This window comes from Nerophis ophidion, linkage group LG13 (genome assembly GCF_033978795.1).
Source record: "Nerophis ophidion isolate RoL-2023_Sa linkage group LG13, RoL_Noph_v1.0, whole genome shotgun sequence".
Taxonomy (NCBI): Eukaryota; Metazoa; Chordata; class Actinopteri; order Syngnathiformes; family Syngnathidae; genus Nerophis; species Nerophis ophidion.
Genome location: NC_084623.1, coordinates 2,225,109 through 2,247,604, shown reverse-complemented (window position 1 = coordinate 2,247,604; position 22,496 = coordinate 2,225,109). Strand labels below are relative to the sequence as shown.

The 22,496-nt window shown below is 43.4% G+C and overlaps 1 protein-coding gene across 1 annotated transcript; it reads right to left on the bottom strand.

Annotated features, from left to right (window-relative positions):
• Nucleotides 1-1,080: 1,080 nt before the first annotated feature.
• LOC133564091 (sterol 26-hydroxylase, mitochondrial) lies at nucleotides 1,081-22,212 on the bottom strand. Its single transcript, XM_061918182.1, has 9 exons — nucleotides 21,520-22,212; nucleotides 20,384-20,574; nucleotides 12,381-12,580; nucleotides 9,788-9,985; nucleotides 8,181-8,344; nucleotides 7,952-8,118; nucleotides 7,809-7,890; nucleotides 3,876-4,082; nucleotides 1,081-3,811 (listed from the first exon to the last, which is right to left on the bottom strand). The coding sequence occupies exons 1-9, from the start codon at nucleotides 21,745-21,747 to the stop codon at nucleotides 3,698-3,700; spliced, it is 1,551 nt and encodes a 516-aa protein (XP_061774166.1). The 5' UTR covers nucleotides 21,748-22,212; the 3' UTR covers nucleotides 1,081-3,697.
• Between the last annotated feature and the right edge of the window lie 284 nt (nucleotides 22,213-22,496).

Below are 22,496 nucleotides of genomic sequence, written 5' to 3'. Positions count from 1 at the left end.
CTTCAACAATTAGTTTCCTCAGTTCCCAAACCTTTATTGAGTGTTGTTAAAAGAAAAGGTGATGTAACACAGTGGTGAACATGTCCTTTCCCAACTACTTTGGCACGTGTTGCAGCCATGAAATTCTAAGTTAATTATTTGAAAAAAAAAAAAAAGTTTATGAGTTTGAACATGAAATATGTTGTCTTTGTAGCATATTCAACTGAATATGGCTTGAAAAGGATTTGCAAATCATTGTATTCTGTTTATATTTACATCTAACACCATTTCCCAACTCATATGGAAACGGGGTTTGTATATATGTATACACATTCATGTGTGTGTGTGTATATATGTATATATATATATATATATATATATATATATATACATACATACATACATATATATATGCATAAATATATATATGTATATACATACATATATATAAATATATTTATGCATATATATATTTATATATGTGTGTGTGTGTGTGTAAACTTCTAACCACAACTATGTGTGTGTAATGTAATATGTATATATATATATATATATATATATGTATGTCTATGTATATATATACATATACATATATTTATATGTATGTATATTTATATGCATATTTATGTCTATGTATATATACACATATGTATACATATATATACATAGACATAAATATGCATATAAATATACATACATATAAATATATGTATATGTATATATATACATATATATATAAATAGACATACATATGCATAGAAAAATTGTGTGAATGTTGTTTGTGTTTGCCCTGCGATGAGGTAGAGACTTGTCAAGGGTGTACGCCGCCTTCTGCCCGATTGTAGCTGAGATAGGCACCAGTGCCCCCCGCAACCCCGAAGGGAATAAGCGGTAGAAAATGGATGGACGTATAATATATAGATATAATTCCATGCAGTTGTGTTGAAAGGGTGTTGTGATTGGCTGATTGAGTGACTTCCTGATCATCATCACGTGTTCAGTTCGGCTTCTAAAAAGGCAGCTGGTGCAGTAACGTCTTTGTCCACTAGAGGGAGACATTGGTCTTCTAACGCAGACCGACAAGTCATGAGAGGAAGTAGAAACATTCCAGCAGCTCTTTTATTCATAAAAATAACATTTAGAGCAGTCTCATTTTTCAAAAGTACGAATATTCAAACAACTTCATATATGTCATAAAATATCACAATAATTACATCAAGTCTTCTAACATGTGTGTTATTCATCAATATTAATTTCATCATTCATTTCATGTGGAACCATTTTACACATTCATTTGCAACTCAATAATCAAACATCTAATATCAATAATCAACGATGTAATATCAATAATCAATAATCTAATATTGAAATATGAAATCTGAAAGGAGTCAGACTTCCCCCTCTGAAGCCCGGCCAGGGGGAGGGGCTGGATGGCGAGACCCCATGGGGCCCGGCCAGGGGGAGGGGCTGGATGGCAAGACCCCATGGGGCCCGGCCAGGCACAGCCTGAAGAGGCAACCTGAGTCCCCCTTCCAATGGGCCCACCCCTCATGGGAGGGGCATAGAGGTCGGGTGCAGTGTGAGGTGGGGGGAAGGGCACTTGGCGGTCCAATCTTGGGCTACATGAGCTAGCTCTTGGGACGTGGAACGTCACCTCAATGGGGGGGGAGGAGCCTGAGCTAGTGCGCCAGGTGGAGAAGTTCCAGCTGGATATAGTCGGACTCACCTCGACGCCCAGCAAGGGCTCTGGAACCACTTGTCTCCAGAGGGACTGGACTCTCTTCCACTCTGGCGTTGCCGGCAACGCCAGAGTGGAAGAGAGTCCAGGAGGCGACGGGCTGGGGTGGCAATTCTTGTTGCCCCCCCCGCCTCAAAGCCTGCACGTTGGAGTTCAACCCAGTGGACGAGAGGCTAGCTTCCCTCCGCCTTCGGGTGGGGGGACGACTCCTGACTGTTGTTGTTGGTGTTTACGCACCAAACAGCATCTCAGAGTACCCACCCTTTTTGGGTACACTGGAGGGAGTACTGGAGAGTGCTCCCTCAATGATTCCCTTGTCCTACTGGGGGACTTCAACGCTCATGTTGGCAACAACAGTGAAACCTGGAGAGGTGTGATTGTATCTGAACCCGAGTCCATAACAAACACCATGTTCAAACATAAGGGTGTCCATATGTGCACTTGGCACCAGGACACCCTCGGCCGCAGTTCCATGATCCACTTTGGAGTTGTGTCATCAGATTTGCAGCCTCATGTTTTGGACACTCGGGTGAAGCGAGGGGCGGAGCTTTCTACAGTGAGTTGGCTGCGATGGTGGGGGAGGATGCCGGACAGACCTGGCAGGCCCAAACGCATTGTGAGGTTCTGCTGGGAAGGTCTGGCAGAGTCTCCTGTCAGAGAGAGTTTCAATTCCCACCTCCGGAAGAACTTTGAACATGTCACAAGGGAGGTGCTGGACATTGAGTCCGAGTGGACCATGTTCCGCACCTCCATTGTCGAGGCGGTCTATCGGAGCTGTGGCCGCAAGGTGGTTGGTGCCTGTCGTGGCGGTAATCCCAGAACCGTGAAAGATGCAGTCCACCTGAAGAAAGATTCCTATCAGGTTCGTTTGGCTCATAGGACTCCAGAGGCAGCGGACAGGCACCGACAGGCCAAGCGGTCGCAGAGGTAAGAACTCAGACACGGGAGGAGTTTCGAGAAGCCATGCAAAACGTCATGATGGCTTCAAAGCAATTCTGGACCACCATCCACTACGGTGTTACCCTGGTGTTCTGCTGACCTCCACTACAATGGAGGGAATACTTCAAAGACCTCAATCCCACCAGCACAACATCCAATGAGGAAGCAGTCTCTGGGAATCTGTGCTGGGTTCTCCTATTTCCGGGGCTGAGGTGAAAAACTCCTTGGTGGCAAATTGGATTGAAGCGACTGGGATGAGAATCAGCACCTCCAAGTCCGACTCCATGGTTCTCACCCAGAAAAAGGTGGAGTGCCATCTCCGGGTTGGGAAGGAGATCTTTCCCCAAGTGGAGGAGTTCAAGTACCTAGGAGTCTTGTTCACCAGTGAGGGAAGAGTGGATGGTGAGATCGACAGGCGGATCGGTGCGGCGTCTTCAGTAATGCGGACGTTGTATCGATCCATCGTGAGCCGGAAGGCAAAGCTCTCAACTTACCAGTCGATCTACGTTCCCATCCTCACCTATGGTCATGAGCTTTGGGTCATGACCGAAAGGACAAGATCACGGGTACAAGCGGCCCAAATGAGTTTGGGTCTCTCCCTTAGAGATAGGGTGAGAAGCTCTGCCATCCGGGAGGAACTCAAAGTAAAGCCGCTGCTCCTCCACATGGAGAGGAGCCAGATGAGGTGGTTCGGGCATCTGGTCAGGATGCCACCCGAACGCCTCCCTAGGGAGGTGTTTAGGGCACGTCCAACTGGTAGGAGGCCACGGGGAAGACCCAGGACACGTTGGGAAGACTATGTCTCCTGGCTGGCCTGGGAACGCCTCGGGATCCCCTGAGAGGAGCTGGACCAAGTGGCTGGGGAGAGGGAAGTCTGGGTTTCTTTGCTTAGGCTGCTGCCCCCGCGACCCGACCTCGGATAAGCGGATAAAATGGATGGATGGACATATGAAATATCTAATATGAACAAGAAAATGTGAGTTTGTGTCAAACGTGGCAAGAGTAAGTGCAGGTGTGGCATGGAGACTCCGCCTCCTCACCTCAGCGGTCCACAAAGAGGAGGTTGATGGGGGCGGCCGGGCACAGGAGGGTTCTGGTGATGGGCGTGACCACGGTCCCAGCGGGGTCGGGCCTCAGCTCAAACTCTTTGATGAGCTGCGAGAGAAGAGAGCGCTTAGCTGCTCTGATGCTTGCCAGGCGGGGGCGGGGGCGGACTCACCGTGACCAGCAGCAGGTACATCTCCAGCTCCGCCACACGCCGGCCCAGGCACGCCCGCACCCCGAAGCCGAACGGCACCGATCCAAAGGGGTGTGGCTTGACCGTCTCCTCGCCGCCCCGTAGCCATCGCTCGGGCAGGAAGGCGTGCGGGTTGGGGAACACGCTCTCGTCCATCGACACGGCGTAGTGACACAGGTGGAAGAGAGTCTGTGGCCACACATGTAAACAGTCTTTCAGGGGGCGGGGCTAAGGCTACTTACCCAGGTGTAGTGACACAGGTGGAAGAGAGTCTGTGGCCACACATGTAAACAGTCTTTCAGGGGGCGGGGCTAAGGCTAGTTACCCAGGTGTAGTGACACAGGTGGAAGAGAGTCTGTGGCCACACATGTAAACAGTCTTTCAGGGGGCGGGGCTAAGGCTAGTCACCCAGGTGTAGTGACACAGGTGGAAGAGAGTCTGTGGCCACACATGTAAACAGTCTTTCAGGGGGCGGGGCTAAGGCTAGTTACCCAGGTGTAGTGACACAGGTGGAAGAGAGTCTGTGGCCACACATGTAAACAGTCTTTCAGGGGGCGGGGCTAAGGCTAGTCACCCAGGTGTAGTGACACAGGTGGAAGAGAGTCTGTGGCCACACATGTAAACAGTCTTTCAGGGGGCGGGGCTAAGGCTAGTTACCCAGGTGTAGTGACACAGGTAGAAGAGAGTCTGTGGCCACACATGTAAACAGTCTTTCAGGGGGCGGGGCTAAGGCTAGTCACCCAGGTGTAATGACACAGGTAGAAGAGAGTCTGTGGCCACACATGTAAACAGTCTTTCAGGGGGCGGGGCTAAGGCTAGTCACCCAGGTGTAATGACACAGGTAGAAGAGAGTCTGTGGCCACACATGTAAACAGTCTTTCAGGGGGCGGGGCTAAGGCTAGTCACCCAGGTGTAGTGACACAGGTGGAAGAGAGTCTGTGGCCACACATGTAAACAGTCTTTCAGGGGGCGGGGCTAAGGCTAGTTACCCAGGTGTAGTGACACAGGTAGAAGAGAGTCTGTGGCCACACATGTAAACAGTCTTTCAGGGGGCGGGGCTAAGGCTAGTCACCCAGGTGTAATGACACAGGTAGAAGAGAGTCTGTGGCCACACATGTAAACAGTCTTTCAGGGGGCGGGGCTAAGGCTAGTCACCCAGGTGTAGTGACACAGGTGGAAGAGAGTCTGTGGCCACACATGTAAACAGTCTTTCAGGGGGCGGGGCTAAGGCTAGTCACCCAGGTGTAATGACACAGGTGGAAGAGAGTCTGTGGCCACACATGTAAACAGTCTTTCAGGGGGCGGGGCTAAGGCTAGTTACCCAGGTGTAGTGACACAGGTAGAAGAGAGTCTGTGGCCACACATGTAAACAGTCTTTCAGGGGGCGGGGCTAAGGCTAGTCACCCAGGTGTAATGACACAGGTGGAAGAGAGTCTGTGGCCACACATGTAAACAGTCTTTCAGGGGGCGGGGCTAAGGCTAGTCACCCAGGTGTAGTGACACAGGTGGAAGAGAGTCTGTGGCCACACATGTAAACAGTCTTTCAGGGGGCGGGGCTAAGGCTAGTTACCCAGGTGTAGTGACACAGGTAGAAGAGAGTCTGTGGCCACACATGTAAACAGTCTTTCAGGGGGCGGGGCTAAGGCTAGTCACCCAGGTGTAATGACACAGGTAGAAGAGAGTCTGTGGCCACACATGTAAACAGTCTTTCAGGGGGCGGGGCTAAGGCTAGTCACCCAGGTGTAGTGACACAGGTGGAAGAGAGTCTGTGGCCACACATGTAAACAGTCTTTCAGGGGGCGGGGCTAAGGCTAGTCACCCAGGTGTAATGACACAGGTGGAAGAGAGTCTGTGGCCACACATGTAAACAGTCTTTCAGGGGGCGGGGCTAAGGCTAGTCACCCAGGTGTAATGACACAGGTAGAAGAGAGTCTGTGGCCACACATGTAAACAGTCTTTCAGGGGGCGGGGCTAAGGCTAGTTACCCAGGTGTAGTGACACAGGTAGAAGAGAGTCTGTGGCCACACATGTAAACAGTCTTTCAGGGGGCGGGGCTAAGGCTAGTCACCCAGGTGTAATGACACAGGTAGAAGAGAGTCTGTGGCCACACATGTAAACAGTCTTTCAGGGGGCGGGGCTAAGGCTAGTCACCCAGGTGTAGTGACACAGGTGGAAGAGAGTCTGTGGCCACACATGTAAACAGTCTTTCAGGGGGCGGGGCTAAGGCTAGTCACCCAGGTGTAATGACACAGGTGGAAGAGAGTCTGTGGCCACACATGTAAACAGTCTTTCAGGGGGCGGGGCTAAGGCTAGTCACCCAGGTGTAATGACACAGGTAGAAGAGAGTCTGTGGCCACACATGTAAACAGTCTTTCAGGGGGCGGGGCTAAGGCTAGTTACCCTGGTAAAGGGAACAGACCACCCCAAGAAGTGGGTGAGTCCAAAGTTAAAGTGAGTGTGCAGCCAATGAGAGCGGTTCATACTGAAACTTGAGGGAGTTGCTATGGCAACTGCAGCCTACAAAAACCTATCTATTTGTGTTTTTGAACACTTAAAACACGTTTTCAGTTAAATTAATTATTTTTAAATGAATGGATTAAAACGTAATTCATGCAAAGAATTGACCTCTCCGAAAGAACATAAGTTAGCATAGACAATGCTAACAAGGTGCTATAAAAAGAACATAAGTTAGCATAGGCAATGCTAACAAGGTGCCATAAAAAGAACATAAGTTAGCATAGACAATGCTAACAAGGTGCTATAAAAAGTACATAAGTTAGCATAGACAATGCTAACAAGGTGCTATAAAAAGTACATAAGTTAGCACAGCCAATACTAGCAAGGTGCCATAAAAAGAACATAAGTTAGCATAGACAATGCTAACAAGGTGCCATAAAAAGAACATAAGTTAGCATAGACAATGCTAACAAGGTGCTATCAAAAGTACATAAGTTAGCATAGAAAATGCTAACAAGGTGCTATAAAAAGTACATAAGTTAGCATAGACAATGCTAACAAGGTGCTATAAAAAGAACATAAGTTAGCATAGAAAATGCTAACAAGGTGCTATCAAAAGTACATAAGTTAGCATAGAAAATGCTAACAAGGTGCTATAAAAAGTACATAAGTTAGCATAGACAATGCTAACAAGGTGCCATTAAAAGAACATAAGTTAGCATAGACAATGCTAACAAGGTGCCATAAAAAGAACATAAGTTAGCATAGACAATGCTAACAAGGTGCTATAAAAAGTACATAAGTTAGCATAGACAATGCTAACAAGGTGCTATAAAAAGTACATAAGTTAGCATAGACAATGCTAACAAGGTGCCATAAAAAGTACATAAGTTAGCATAGACAATGCTAACAAGGTGCCATAAAAAGAACATAAGTTAGCATAGACAATGCTAAAAAGTGCTATAAAAAGTACATAAGTTAGCATAGACAATGCTAACAAGGTGCTATAAAAAGTACATAAGTTAGCACAGACAATGCTAACAAGGTGCCATAAAAAGTACATAAGTTAGCATAGACAATGCTAACAAGGTGCTATAAAAAGTACATAAGTTAGCATAGACAATGCTAACAAGTGCTATAAAAAGTACATAAGTTAGCATAGACAATGCTAACAAGTGCTATAAAAAGTACATAAGTTAGCATAGACAATGCTAACAAGGTGCTATAAAAAGTACATAAGTTAGCACAGACAATGCTAACAAGGTGCTATAAAAAGTACATAAGTTAGCATAGACAATGCTAACAAGGTGCTATAAAAAGTACATAAGTTAGCATAGACAATGCTAACAAGTGCTATAAAAAGTACATAAGTTAGCATAGACAATGCTAACAAGTGCTATAAAAAGTACATAAGTTAGCATAGAAAATGCTAACAAGGTGCTATAAAAGGTTTCTCACCCCTTTAGGAAAAAGATGGCCTCCCACCACGATGTCGCCGTCCACCGCCAGGCGAGCATTCCCTGGCACCACCGGATACAACCTGGACCACAAGAAGGTATTCAGTTCCAGTGGACTCCTCCCCCAGGACCAGGTGTACACACCTCAGGGTCTCCCTCACCACCGCCTTCAGGTAGGGCATCTTGGCCACGTCGTCACTGTCGGGCATCCTGTGGGCGGGGCAAATGCGCAGCACTTCCTGGTGCAACCTCTCCTGGATGGCGGGCTCCCTGGCCAGGTGGTACAAAGCCCAGGAGACGGTGTTGGAGGTCTGCAGAGTACAAGAAGAAGGTGGGTGCGTGTCGGGGGGCGGGCGGGGGGGCGCTGGCTCACCGTGTCCACGCCCGCCAGGAGGAGCTCCGTCACGCTGCCCAGGATCTCGGACATGCTCATCTGCTGGCTGAGGAGCAGGTGAGTCAGGTACGCACCTTGCAGCTCCACATCCTCCTGGTGCTGCTCCTCCAGCTCCTCCATCTTCTTCTGCACCAGCTCCTCAGCTAGTGAGGAGTACAGGTCAGATAGTGAGGAGTACAGGTCAGATAGTGAGGAGTACAGGTCAGATAGTGAGGAGTACAGGTCAGATAGTGAGGAGTCCAGGTCAGATAGTGAGGAGTACAGGTCAGATAGTGAGGAGTACAGGTCAGCTAGTGAGGAGTACAGGTCAGATAGTGAGGAGTACAGGTCAGATAGTGAGGAGTACAGGTCAGATAGTGAGGAGTACAGGTCAGATAGTGAGGAGTCCAGGTCAGATAGTGAGGAGTACAGGTCAGATAGTGAGGAGTACAGGTCAGATAGTGAGGAGTACAGGTCAGCTAGTGAGGAGTACAGGTCAGATAGTGAGGAGTACAGGTCAGATAGTGAGGAGTACAGGTCAGATAGTGAGGAGTACAGGTCAGATAGTGAGGAGTACAGGTCAGATAGTGAGGAGTACAGGTCAGATAGTGAGGAGTACAGGTCAGATAGTGAGGAGTACAGGTCAGATAGTGAGGAGTACAGGTCAGATAGTGAGGAGTACAGGTCAGATAGTGAGGAGTACAGGTCAGATAGTGAGGAGTACAGGTCAGATAGTGAGGAGTACAGGTCAGATAGTGAGGAGTACAGGTCAGATAGTGAGGAGTACAGGTCAGATAGTGAGGAGTACAGGTCAGATAGTGAAGAGTACAGGTCAGATAGTGAAGAGTACAGGTCAGATAGTGAGGAGTACAGGTCAGATAGTGAGGAGTACAGGTCAGATAGTGAGGAGTACAGGTCAGATAGTGAGGAGTACAGGTCAGATAGTGAGGAGTACAGGTTAGACAAGACAGCAGCTCCTCAGTTAGTGCAGAGTACAGGTCAGACAAGACAGTTGACCTTTGCCCTGGTGAGAGTTGATCAGGATGTTCTGACCTCAGAGAGAAGTCAGTCAATAACCTCAGCAGGATAATGATTGACAGCAGGTCAGACACTTACAGAGCATAGCAGTGATACAGGTGTCCATCAGATATAGTGATGACACATTCTGCTAACGTGCCTCCTCAGTGAGAGTCAGTGGTCCTAAATAGTATGAGTAATAAGGAGGACACGAGGAGCCATGCTAAGCTAGAGCTATTGAATATAAAGAGAGGTGTGCGGATGGATCCAAATGTGGAGCGTGATGATATCAAGCATGATAAGATGGATGTTTACCCACACAAAGTCAACTTCTTCTTTGCTCTACAAGCTGCAAGTCAAATTCAGGACTTGAAGGGCAAAAAAACATCTGAATGAAATCTTCTTTCTTTGTTTTCAACCTGCTTGATATGTCATCTGATGACTAGTCCTTTTGACTCATGATTACTAGTCTTATTGACTAATGAATAAACACCAGGGTGAAAGGTCATACACACACATATATATATATATATATATATATATATATATATGGTAGTATGTGGTAGTAAGTGGTAGTATGAAATACTCACAGACTCGAAAGAGGTGATCCCAGACGGAGACAAAGGTGTTCCAGAAGGACAGGTAAGGCCACAGAGATCTGGGGAAGAGGACTATGATGGGAGACAAACGGAACATTTCTCCTACAGACCAGATGAACTTCTGAGTCTCTTCTGGAACTTTCTGCTCCAAACACCCCATCCTGCTCTCAAACACCACCGAGCAGATGCCTGCAGGACACACGTCATGACAACATCATGACAACATCATGACAACACCATGACAACACCATGACAACACCATGACAACATCATGACAACACCATGACAACACCATGACAACATCATGACAACACCATGACGACATCATGACGACATCATGACAACACCATGACAACACCATGACAACACCATGACAACACCATGACAACACCATGACAACACCATGACAACATCATGACAACATCATGACAACACCATGACAACACCATGACAACACCATGACAACACCATGACAACATCATGACAACACCATGACAACATCATGACAACACCATGACAACACCATGACAACACCATGACAACATCATGACAACATCATGACAACATCATGACAACACCATGACAACACCATGACAACACCATGACAACACCATGACAACACCATGACAACATCATGACAACACCATGACAACATCATGACAACACCATGACAACACCATGACAACACCATGACAACACCATGACAACATCATGACAACACCATGACAACACCATGACAACATCATGACAACACCATGACAACATCATGACAACACCATGACAACATCATGACAACACCATGACAACATCATGACAACACCATGACAACACCATGACAACACCATGACAACATCATGACAACACCATGACAACACCATGACAACACCATGACAACATCATGACAACACCATGACAACATCATGACGACATCATGACAACATCATGACAACATCATGACAACACCATGACAACACCATGACAACATCATGACAACATCATGACAACACCATGACAACACCATGACAACATCATGACAACACCATGACGACATCATGACGACATCATGACAACACCATGACAACACCATGACAACACCATGACAACACCATGACAACACCATGACAACACCATGACAACATCATGACAACATCATGACAACACCATGACAACACCATGACAACACCATGACAACACCATGACAACATCATGACAACACCATGACAACATCATGACAACACCATGACAACACCATGACAACACCATGACAACATCATGACAACATCATGACAACATCATGACAACACCATGACAACACCATGACAACACCATGACAACACCATGACAACACCATGACAACATCATGACAACACCATGACAACATCATGACAACACCATGACAACACCATGACAACACCATGACAACACCATGACAACACCATGACAACACCATGACAACATCATGACAACACCATGACAACATCATGACAACACCATGACAACACCATGACAACACCATGACAACACCATGACAACACCATGACAACACCATGACAACACCATGACAACACCATGACAACATCATGACAACACCATGACAACACCATGACAACACCATGACAACACCATGACAACATCATGACAACACCATGACAACACCATGACAACATCATGACAACACCATGACAACATCATGACAACACCATGACAACATCATGACAACACCATGACAACATCATGACAACACCATGACAACACCATGACAACACCATGACAACATCATGACAACACCATGACAACACCATGACAACACCATGACAACATCATGACAACACCATGACAACAACATTTGAAAAGGACTAGGTGTGTGTGTGTGTGAGATATATAGATATATATGACTATATAAATAAAACTATATATATAAACAATAAATGTATTATCAAACTAATTTGCTGATATTGCTTTTCAAACTGGACCATAAAGTGTTACATTTTCTTTCCTTACACTTCTGTAACTATCCTTCATTTGCCTTCAGTTAGACAGGAAGTAGTCTTTGCCATGACGTTGAATGTCTTGTGTTGCGCCCCACAAAGTAAGTGTTGCACTTGTGACGTGCGTCTTAGTCGCACTTTTCACTTTTAGACGTGCTGCTATGGCTCATGCTAATCACTAGCATGTGTATGACATGTTAGCATCCAGCTAGCACTTGTGTTTGCAGGCTGTGCCGCTAGCCTGACTGCTATCTGTATGCTAAGCTAGCAAGGAGAGACCTGCCTGGCTGCGCAGGTTAGTGAGCAAGGCAGTACAAAAAGTAAACAAGTTTGTGTAAGACTATAGCAAGTGGAAATGGATGATTAGAATGATATCGTTTGGAAGGATTACTGGTGTGCATAAATATATCATGTATCACACAAGTATCATCTTGCAGTATCCTCAGGTCAATAATGTTTCATCAAAAGAAAATGTGTGCAATAAAGAGCAGCCCGTGTGGCCGCAAGTAGAAGTGCAGTGGGGGGGGGGGCAAAAAGGGGCGGAGCTAGATTGTTGGTGTAGACAAGTTTGGTGGAAAGAGGAAATGTGATTGGACCTTCAAAGGCAAACTTGTAGAGTTCCTGGGTGACCTGGTGAACCATCACCCCGTCACCACTGGAGGTCCTCAGCCAGCGCAGGCGGACCACCAAGTCCTGGACCACCTGGTTGATCCTGCCCGAGTAAGACCCCACGTGGTGCGGCTTCAGCAGGCGCGGGTTCAGAATACTGCGAATACGATGCCACTTCTTGCCCATCCTGCACAACATACATGTACTTGTTTACATCTCACGATAGTACTACGTCTACAACTTATGTCTAATGATAGTACTTGTTTACATCTCACGATAGTACTACGTCTACAACTTATGTCTAATGATAGTACTTGTTTACATCTCACGATAGTACTGTCTACAACTTATGTCTAATGATAGTACTTGCTTACATCTCACGATAGTACTGTCTACAACTTATGTCTAATGATAGTACTTGCTTACATCTCACGATAGTACTGTCTACAACTTATGTCTAATGATAGTACTTGTTTACATCTCACGATAGTACTACGTCTACAACTTATGTCTAATGATAGTACTTGTTTACATCTCACGATAGTACTACGTCTACAACTTATGTCTAATGATAGTACTTGTTTACATCTCACGATAGTACTGTCTACAACTTATGTCTAATGATAGTACTTGCTTACATCTCACGATAGTACTGTCTACAACTTATGTCTAATGATAGTACTTGCTTACATCTCACGATAGTACTACGTCTACAACTTATGTCTAATGATAGTACTTGCTTACATCTCACGATAGTACTGTCTACAACTTATGTCTAATGATAGTACTTGTTTACATCTCACGATAGTACTACGTCTACAACTTATGTCTAATGATAGTACTTGTTTACATCTCACGATAGTACTACGTCTACAACTTATGTCTAATGATAGTACTTGTTTACATCTCACGATAGTACTGTCTACAACTTATGTCTAATGATAGTACTTGCTTACATCTCACGATAGTACTGTCTACAACTTATGTCTAATGATAGTACTTGCTTACATCTCACGATAGTACTGTCTACAACTTATGTCTAATGATAGTACTTGCTTACATCTCACGATAGTACTGTCTACAACTTATGCCTAATGATAGTACTTGCTTACATCTCACGATAGTACTCTGTCTACAACTTATGCCTAATGATAGTACTTGTTTACATCTCACGATAGTACTACGTCTACAACTTATGTCTAATGATAGTACTTGTTTACATCTCACGATAGTACTCTGTCTACAACTTATGCCTAATGATAGTACTTGCTTACATCTCACGATAGTACTGTCTACAACTTATGTCTAATGATAGTACTTGTTTACATCTCACGATAGTACTGTCTACAACTTATGTCTAATGATAGTACTTGCTTACATCTCACGATAGTACTGTCTACAACTTATGCCTAATGATAGTACTTGCTTACATCTCACGATAGTACTGTCTACAACTTATGTCTAATGATAGTACTTGCTTACATCTCACGATAGTACTGTCTACAACTTATGTCTAATGATAGTACTTGTTTACATCTCACGATAGTACTGTCTACAACTTATGTCTAATGATAGTACTTGCTTACATCTCACGATAGTACTGTCTACAACTTATGCCTAATGATAGTACTTGCTTACATCTCACGATAGTACTGTCTACAACTTATGTCTAATGATAGTACTTGCTTACATCTCACGATAGTACTGTCTACAACTTATGTCTAATGATAGTACTTGCTTACATCTCACGATAGTACTGTCTACAACTTATGTCTAATGATAGTACTTGCTTACATCTCACGATAGTACTCTGTCTACAACTTATGCCTAATGATAGTACTTGTTTACATCTCACGATAGTACTACGTCTACAACTTATGTCTAATGATAGTACTTGTTTACATCTCACGATAGTACTACGTCTACAACTTATGTCTAATGATAGTACTTGTTTACATCTCACGATAGTACTGTCTACAACTTATGTCTAATGATAGTACTTGCTTACATCTCACGATAGTACTGTCTACAACTTATGCCTAATGATAGTACTTGCTTACATCTCACGATAGTACTGTCTACAACTTATGCCTAATGATAGTACTTGCTTACATCTCACGATAGTACTGTCTACAACTTATGCCTAATGATAGTACTTGCTTACATCTCACGATAGTACTCTGTCTACAACTTATGTCTAATGATAGTACTTGTTTACATCTCACGATAGTACTACGTCTACAACTTATGTCTAATGATAGTACTTGCTTACATCTCACGATAGTACTGTCTACAACTTATGCCTAATGATAGTACTTGCTTACATCTCACGATAGTACTGTCTACAACTTATGTCTAATGATAGTACTTGCTTACATCTCACGATAGTACTGTCTACAACTTATGCCTAATGATAGTACTTGTTTACATCTCACGATAGTACTACGTCTACAACTTATGTCTAATGATAGTACTTGTTTACATCTCACGATAGTACTACGTCTACAACTTATGTCTAATGATAGTACTTGTTTACATCTCACGATAGTACTGTCTACAACTTATGTCCAATGATAGTACTTGCTTACATCTCACGATAGTACTGTCTACAACTTATGCCTAATGATAGTACTTGCTTACATCTCACGATAGTACTGTCTACAACTTATGCCTAATGATAGTACTTGCTTACATCTCACGATAGTACTGTTTACAACTTATGCCTAATGATAGTACTTGCTTACATCTCACGATAGTACTCTGTCTACAACTTATGTCTAATGATAGTACTTGTTTACATCTCACGATAGTACTACGTCTACAACTTATGTCTAATGATAGTACTTGTTTACATCTCACGATAGTACTGTCTACAACTTATGTCTAATGATAGTACTTGCTTACATCTCACGATAGTACTGTCTACAACTTATGCCTAATGATAGTACTTGCTTACATCTCACGATAGTACTGTCTACAACTTATGTCTAATGATAGTACTTGTTTACATCTCACGATAGTACTACGTCTACAACTTATGTCTAATGATAGTACTTGTTTACATCTCACGATAGTACTGTCTACAACTTATGTCTAATGATAGTACTTGCTTACATCTCACGATAGTACTGTCTACAACTTATGCCTAATGATAGTACTTGCTTACATCTCACGATAGTACTGTCTACAACTTATGCCTAATGATAGTACTTGCTTACATCTCACGATAGTACTGTCTACAACTTATGCCTAATGATAGTACTTGCTTACATCTCACGATAGTACTCTGTCTACAACTTATGCCTAATGATAGTACTTGCTTACATCTCACGATAGTACTACGTCTACAACTTATGTCTAATGATAGTACTTGTTTACATCTCACGATAGTACTACGTCTACAACTTATGTCTAATGATAGTACTTGTTTACATCTCACGATAGTACTGTCTACAACTTATGTCTAATGATAGTACTTGCTTACATCTCACGATAGTACTGTCTACAACTTATGCCTAATGATAGTACTTGCTTACATCTCACGATAGTACTGTCTACAACTTATGCCTAATGATAGTACTTGTTTACATCTCACGATAGTACTACGTCTACAACTTATGTCTAATGATAGTACTTGTTTACATCTCACGATAGTACTACGTCTACAACTTATGTCTAATGATAGTACTTGTTTACATCTCACGATAGTACTGTCTACAACTTATGTCTAATGATAGTACTTGCTTACATCTCACGATAGTACTGTCTACAACTTATGCCTAATGATAGTACTTGCTTACATCTCACGATAGTACTGTCTACAACTTATGCCTAATGATAGTACTTGCTTACATCTCACGATAGTACTGTCTACAACTTATGCCTAATGATAGTACTTGTTTACATCTCACGATAGTACTCTGTCTACAACTTATGTCTAATGATAGTACTTGTTTACATCTCACGATAGTACTACGTCTACAACTTATGTCTAATGATAGTACTTGTTTACATCTCACGATAGTACTGTCTACAACTTATGTCTAATGATAGTACTTGCTTACATCTCACGATAGTACTGTCTACAACTTATGCCTAATGATAGTACTTGCTTACATCTCACGATAGTACTGTCTACAACTTATCCCTAATGATAGTACTTGCTTACATCTCACGATAGTACTGTCTACAACTTATGCCTAATGATAGTACTTGCTTACATCTCACGATAGTACTCTGTCTACAACTTATGCCTAATGATAGTACTTGCTTACATATCACGATAGTACTCTGTCTACAACTTATGTCTAATGATAGTACTTGCTTACATCTCACGATAGTACTACGTCTACAACTTATATCTAATGATAGTACTTGCTTACATCTCACGATAGTACTGTCAACTTATGTCTAATGATAGTACTTGCTTACATCTCACGATAGTACTGTCTACAACTTATGCCTAATGATAGTACTTGCTTACATCTCACGATAGTACTCTGTCTACAACTTATGCCTAATGATAGTACTTGCTTACATCTCACGATAGTACTCTGTCTACAACTTATGCCTAATGATAGTACTTGTTTACATCTCACGATAGTACTCTGTCTACAACTTATGTCTAATGATAGTACTTGCTTACATCTCACGATAGTACTACGTCTACAACTTATGTCTAATGATAGTACTTGCTTACATCTCACGATAGTACTCTGTCTACAACTTATGTCTAATGATAGTACTTGCTTACATCTCACGATAGTACTGTCTACAACTTATGTCTAATGATAGTACTTGCTTACATCTCACGATAGTACTGTCTACAACTTATGTCTAATGATAGTACTTGTTTACATCTCACGATAGTACTGTCTACAACTTATGCCTAATGATAGTACTTGCTTACATCTCACGATAGTACTCTGTCTACAACTTATGCCTAATGATAGTACTTGCTTACATCTCACGATAGTACTGTCTACAACTTATGCCTAATGATAGTACTTGCTTACATCTCACGATAGTACTCTGTCTACAACTTATGCCTAATGATAGTACTTGCTTACATCTCACGATAGTACTCTGTCTACAACTTATGCCTAATGATAGTACTTGCTTACATCTCACGATAGTACTGTCTACAACTTATGCCTAATGATAGTACTTGCTTACATCTCACGATAGTACTACGTCTACAACTTATGCCTAATGATAGTACTTGCTTACATCTCACGATAGTACTCTGTCTACAACTTATGTCTAATGATAGTACTTGTTTACATCTCACGATAGTACTACGTCTACAACTTATGTCTAATGATAGTACTTGTTTACATCTCACGATAGTACTGTCTACAACTTATGTCTAATGATAGTACTTGCTTACATTTCACGATAGTACTACGTCTACAACTTATGTCTAATGATAGTACTTGCTTACATCTCACGATAGTACTGTCTACAACTTATGTCTAATGATAGTACTTGCTTACATCTCACGATAGTACTACGTCTACAACTTATGTCTAATGATAGTACTTGTTTACATCTCACGATAGTACTACGTCTACAACTTATATCTAATGATAGTACTTGCTTACATCTCACGATAGTACTACGTCTACAACTTATGCCTAATGATAGTACTTTCTTATATCTCATGCTAGTACTCCAACAAGTGTCACGTGTGGTTAGTTACATGTGCTAACTAGTGTCAACAAGTGTCACGTGTGGTTAGTTACATGTGTTAACTAGTGTCAGGTGTGGTTAGTTACATGTGTCAACAAGTGTCAGGTGTGGTTAGTTACATGTGTCAACAAGTGTCAGGTGTGGTTAGTTACATGTGTCAACAAGTGTCAGGTGTGGTTAGTTACATGTGTCAACAAGTGTCAGGTGTGGTTAGTTACATGTGTCAACAAGTGTCAGGTGTGGTTAGTTACATGTGTCAACAAGTGTCAGGTGTGGTTGGTTACATGTGTCAACAAGTGTCAGGTGTGGTTAGTTACATGTGTCAACAAGTGTCAGGTGTGGTTAGTTACATGTGTCAACAAGTGTCACGTGTGGTTAGTTACATGTGTTAACTAGTGTCAGGTGTGGTTAGTTACATGTGTCAACAAGTGTCAGGTGTGGTTAGTTACATGTGTCAACAAGTGTCAGGTGTGGTTAGTTACATGTGTCAACAAGTGTCACGTGTGGTTAGTTACATGTGTCAACAAGTGTCACGTGTGGTTAGTTACATGTGTCAACAAGTGTCAGGTGTGGTTAGTTACATGTGTCAACAAGTGTCACGTGTGGTTAGTTACATGTGTTAACTAGTGTCAACAAGTGTCAGGTGTGGTTAGTTACATGTGTTAACTAGTGTCAACAAGTGTCAGGTGTGGTTAGTTACATGTGTCAACAAGTGTCAGGTGTGGTTAGTTACATGTGTCAACAAGTGTCAGGTGTGGTTAGTTACATGTGTTAACTAGTGTCACGTGTGGTTAGTTACATGTGTCAACAAGTGTCAGGTGTGGTTAGTTACATGTGTTAACTAGTGTCAACAAGTGTCAGGTGTGGTTAGTTACATGTGTCAACAAGTGTCAGGTGTGGTTAGTTACATGTGTTAACTAGTGTCACGTGTGGTTAGTTACATGTGTCAACAAGTGTCAGGTGTGGTTAGTTACATGTGTCAACAAGTGTCAGGTGTGGTTAGTTACATGTGTCAACAAGTGTCAGGTGTGGTTAGTTACATGTGTCAACAAGTGTCAGGTGTGGTTAGTTACATGTGTCAACAAGTGTCAGGTGTGGTTAGTTACATGTGTTAACTAGTGTCAACAAGTGTCAGGTGTGGTTAGTTACATGTGTCAACAAGTGTCAGGTGTGGTTAGTTACATGTGTTAACTAGTGTCACGTGTGGTTAGTTACATGTGTCAACAAGTGTCAGGTGTGGTTAGTTACATGTGTCAACAAGTGTCAGGTGTGGTTAGTTACATGTGTCAACAAGTGTCAGGTGTGGTTAGTTACATGTGTCAACAAGTGTCAGGTGTGGTTAGTTACATGTGTCAACAAGTGTCAGGTGTGGTTAGTTACATGTGTTAACTAGTGTCACGTGTGGTTAGTTACATGTGTCAACAAGTGTCAGGTGTGGTTAGTTACATGTGTCAACAAGTGTCAGGTGTGGTTAGTTACATGTGTCAACAAGTGTCAGGTGTGGTTAGTTACATGTGTCAACAAGTGTCAGGTGTGGTTAGTTACATGTGTTAACTAGTGTCAGGTGTGGTTAGTTACATGTGTCAACAAGTGTCAGGTGTGGTTAGTTACATGTGTCAACAAGTGTCAGGTGTGGTTAGTTACATGTGTCAACAAGTGTCAGGTGTGGTTAGTTACATGTGTCAACAAGTGTCAGGTGTGGTTAGTTACATGTGTCAACAAGTGTCAGGTGTGGTTAGTTACATGTGTCAACAAGTGTCAGGTGTGGTTAGTTACATGTGTCAACAAGTGTCAGGTGTGGTTAGTTACATGTGTCAACAAGTGTCAGGTGTGGTTAGTTACATGTGTCAACAAGTGTCAGGTGTGGTTAGTTACATGTGTTAACTAGTGTCAGGTGTGGTTAGTTACATGTGTCAACAAGTGTCAGGTGTGGTTAGTTACATGTGTCAACAAGTGTCAGGTGTGGTTAGTTACATGTGTCAACAAGTGTCAGGTGTGGTTAGTTACATGTGTCAACAAGTGTCAGGTGTGGTTAGTTACATGTGTCAACAAGTGTCAGGTGTGGTTAGTTACATGTGTCAACAAGTGTCAGGTGTGGTTAGTTACATGTGTCAACAAGTGTCAGGTGTGGTTAGTTACATGTGTTAACTAGGTTAGCAGCTGCACTCCTGCTGAGTTGACTGCAGTCCCAGAAGTTTCAGGTCGGACAGGAAAGAGTGCATTCCAGCAGAGTGTCAATGAAGCAGGAAGAAGGCGGGGGAGAGAAGAGAAGAGAAGCAGTATTGTGGTCCACACTCACTCTGAGAGAGGTCCGTGGGCTTGATGCCGCAGCTCCCTGTAGGCCCTCCAGTGCGGCATGTCGGTGCGGACAGGAAGTGCTCCTTCTTGCCTCAGCATCTCCTCGATCAGCTGGGCGCTGGCCACGTTCACCACCACTAGGGGGCCGTAGGTGGACTTCCACAGGGGCCCGTAGATCTTCTTGTGCTCGATCTGCAAACAGCAACAACCCTCAAGTTTTCACACACCATACTTTCTTTCTACACTCAAACAGGAAGTCTTCACACACACTTGACACTCAAACAGTACTTCATTGGGCCACTAGTCCCACAACTTGACTTTGTTTTACATTACAAATATTCTTCTTCTTTTCATGAAGTTACAATTAGTTAAAAAAAACCCTGCTTGTGGAAATGTTACAGATTTCTCAAAGAAATACAAAACATTACAAATTATAGTCAGAGATGTGGAACTTTTTATTTCTCATAACAAAAACAACTGTTATGGTAATAAAAAGTTCAAGTTAAAGTACTCCTGATAGTCTCTCTCACACGCACACACACGCACACACACACACACACGCGCACACACGCAGCATTTGCCCCACCCCCTTGTTCACCCCCTGGGAGTAGTATTTTCTTTTTCCAAAACGACAACATTTTAAAAGATGTTGAAGAATTGATCTTCTTAAGTACAAATAAAACATCTGCTGATTCCACTTCCTGGTTTCCATGTCCCGCCCTCTCGTGTCTCTGATTGGCCCGTCCCCTGCTCTTCACCAATGGTGACTGGTCTGAGTTGACAAGCAACCAATCATGGACGTTGTTGTCCGTCAAGCAGCCAATCATCACTGAGGTGGACTCGCGTGGACATACATGTTAGAACTTCATCTTCTCCGTGACAAAGTCCACTTTCCACGATGACAAGCTCTACTTGTTGGCAGGAATTCAACACGCATGCTCGGTCGGACAAACGACAAATATAAAGTTTTGATGTGTACTGAGATAGAAGAAGAAGTATCTCCGAGTGTAGATGTCAACCTGACAGAAGGATGAAGTTATTTAGTGCAGGAGATGCTGAAGAAGGCGTCGCCATGGTGACAGCGGTGATGGGCGTGCAGACAGCACAAGAAGAAGAAGAAGAAGAAGAAGAACTGACTTGCATCTGCTGCGTGGTGTTGAAGTATCTCTTGCCAAAGAGCCAGTAGAGTGTGGTGAAGAAGCTGGGTCCTCTCAGCTCCTCCATGCTCTTAGGGGCGCCCACCTTCACTGCCCCGCCCTCCTCCTGCCTGCTGCCGCAGCTGGAAGAAGAAGAAGAAGAAGAAGAGAACATGTCGCGGCTTCTCGCCGACATGACAGTGAGGTGCAGCCGTCTCCGCGACAACATGCTTGTCTGCTGGCCGCCGTGGAAATGGCGCCGCCGCCGACTCGCACATCTGCGTGGGTGCGCCCGCCCGCGCGCATGCGCACGCGCACACCTTCCGTGTGACACCAAGCAAGACGTACCGGGGCCGTGTCACGTGACCCGGGGAACGTTCTGTCACCACTGAGGACAAGACGTCACGTGACCCGGGGAACGTTCTGTCACCACTGAGGACAAGACGTCACGTGACCCGGGGAACGTTCTGTCACCACTGAGGACAAACAATCATTAGGTGCACCCTGCCGATACAGAGTCGACCCCGGCCTGGTATCGGCAGTGGCGATCTTCGGCGAGAGTACCGTACGTGTCCGCCCACATGTATGTACCGGTACCTCATATAATACCATAGCATAAAGAATGCAGTATTTGTACTATATAAGTGAAGTATACTGGTGTGAATGCAGTATTTGTACTATATAAGTGAAGTATATTGGTGTGAATGCAGTATTTGTACTATATAAGTGAAGTATATTGGTGTGAATGCAGTATTTGTACTATATAAGTGAAGTATATTGGTGTGAATGCAGTATTTGTACTACATAAGTGAAGTATATTGGCTTGAATGCAGTATTTGTACTATATAAGTGAAGTATATTGGTGTGAATGCAGTATTTGTACTATATAAGTGAAGTATATTGGTGTGAATGCAGTATTTGTACTACATAAGTGAAGTATATTGGTGTGAATGCAGTATTTGTACTATATAAGTGAAG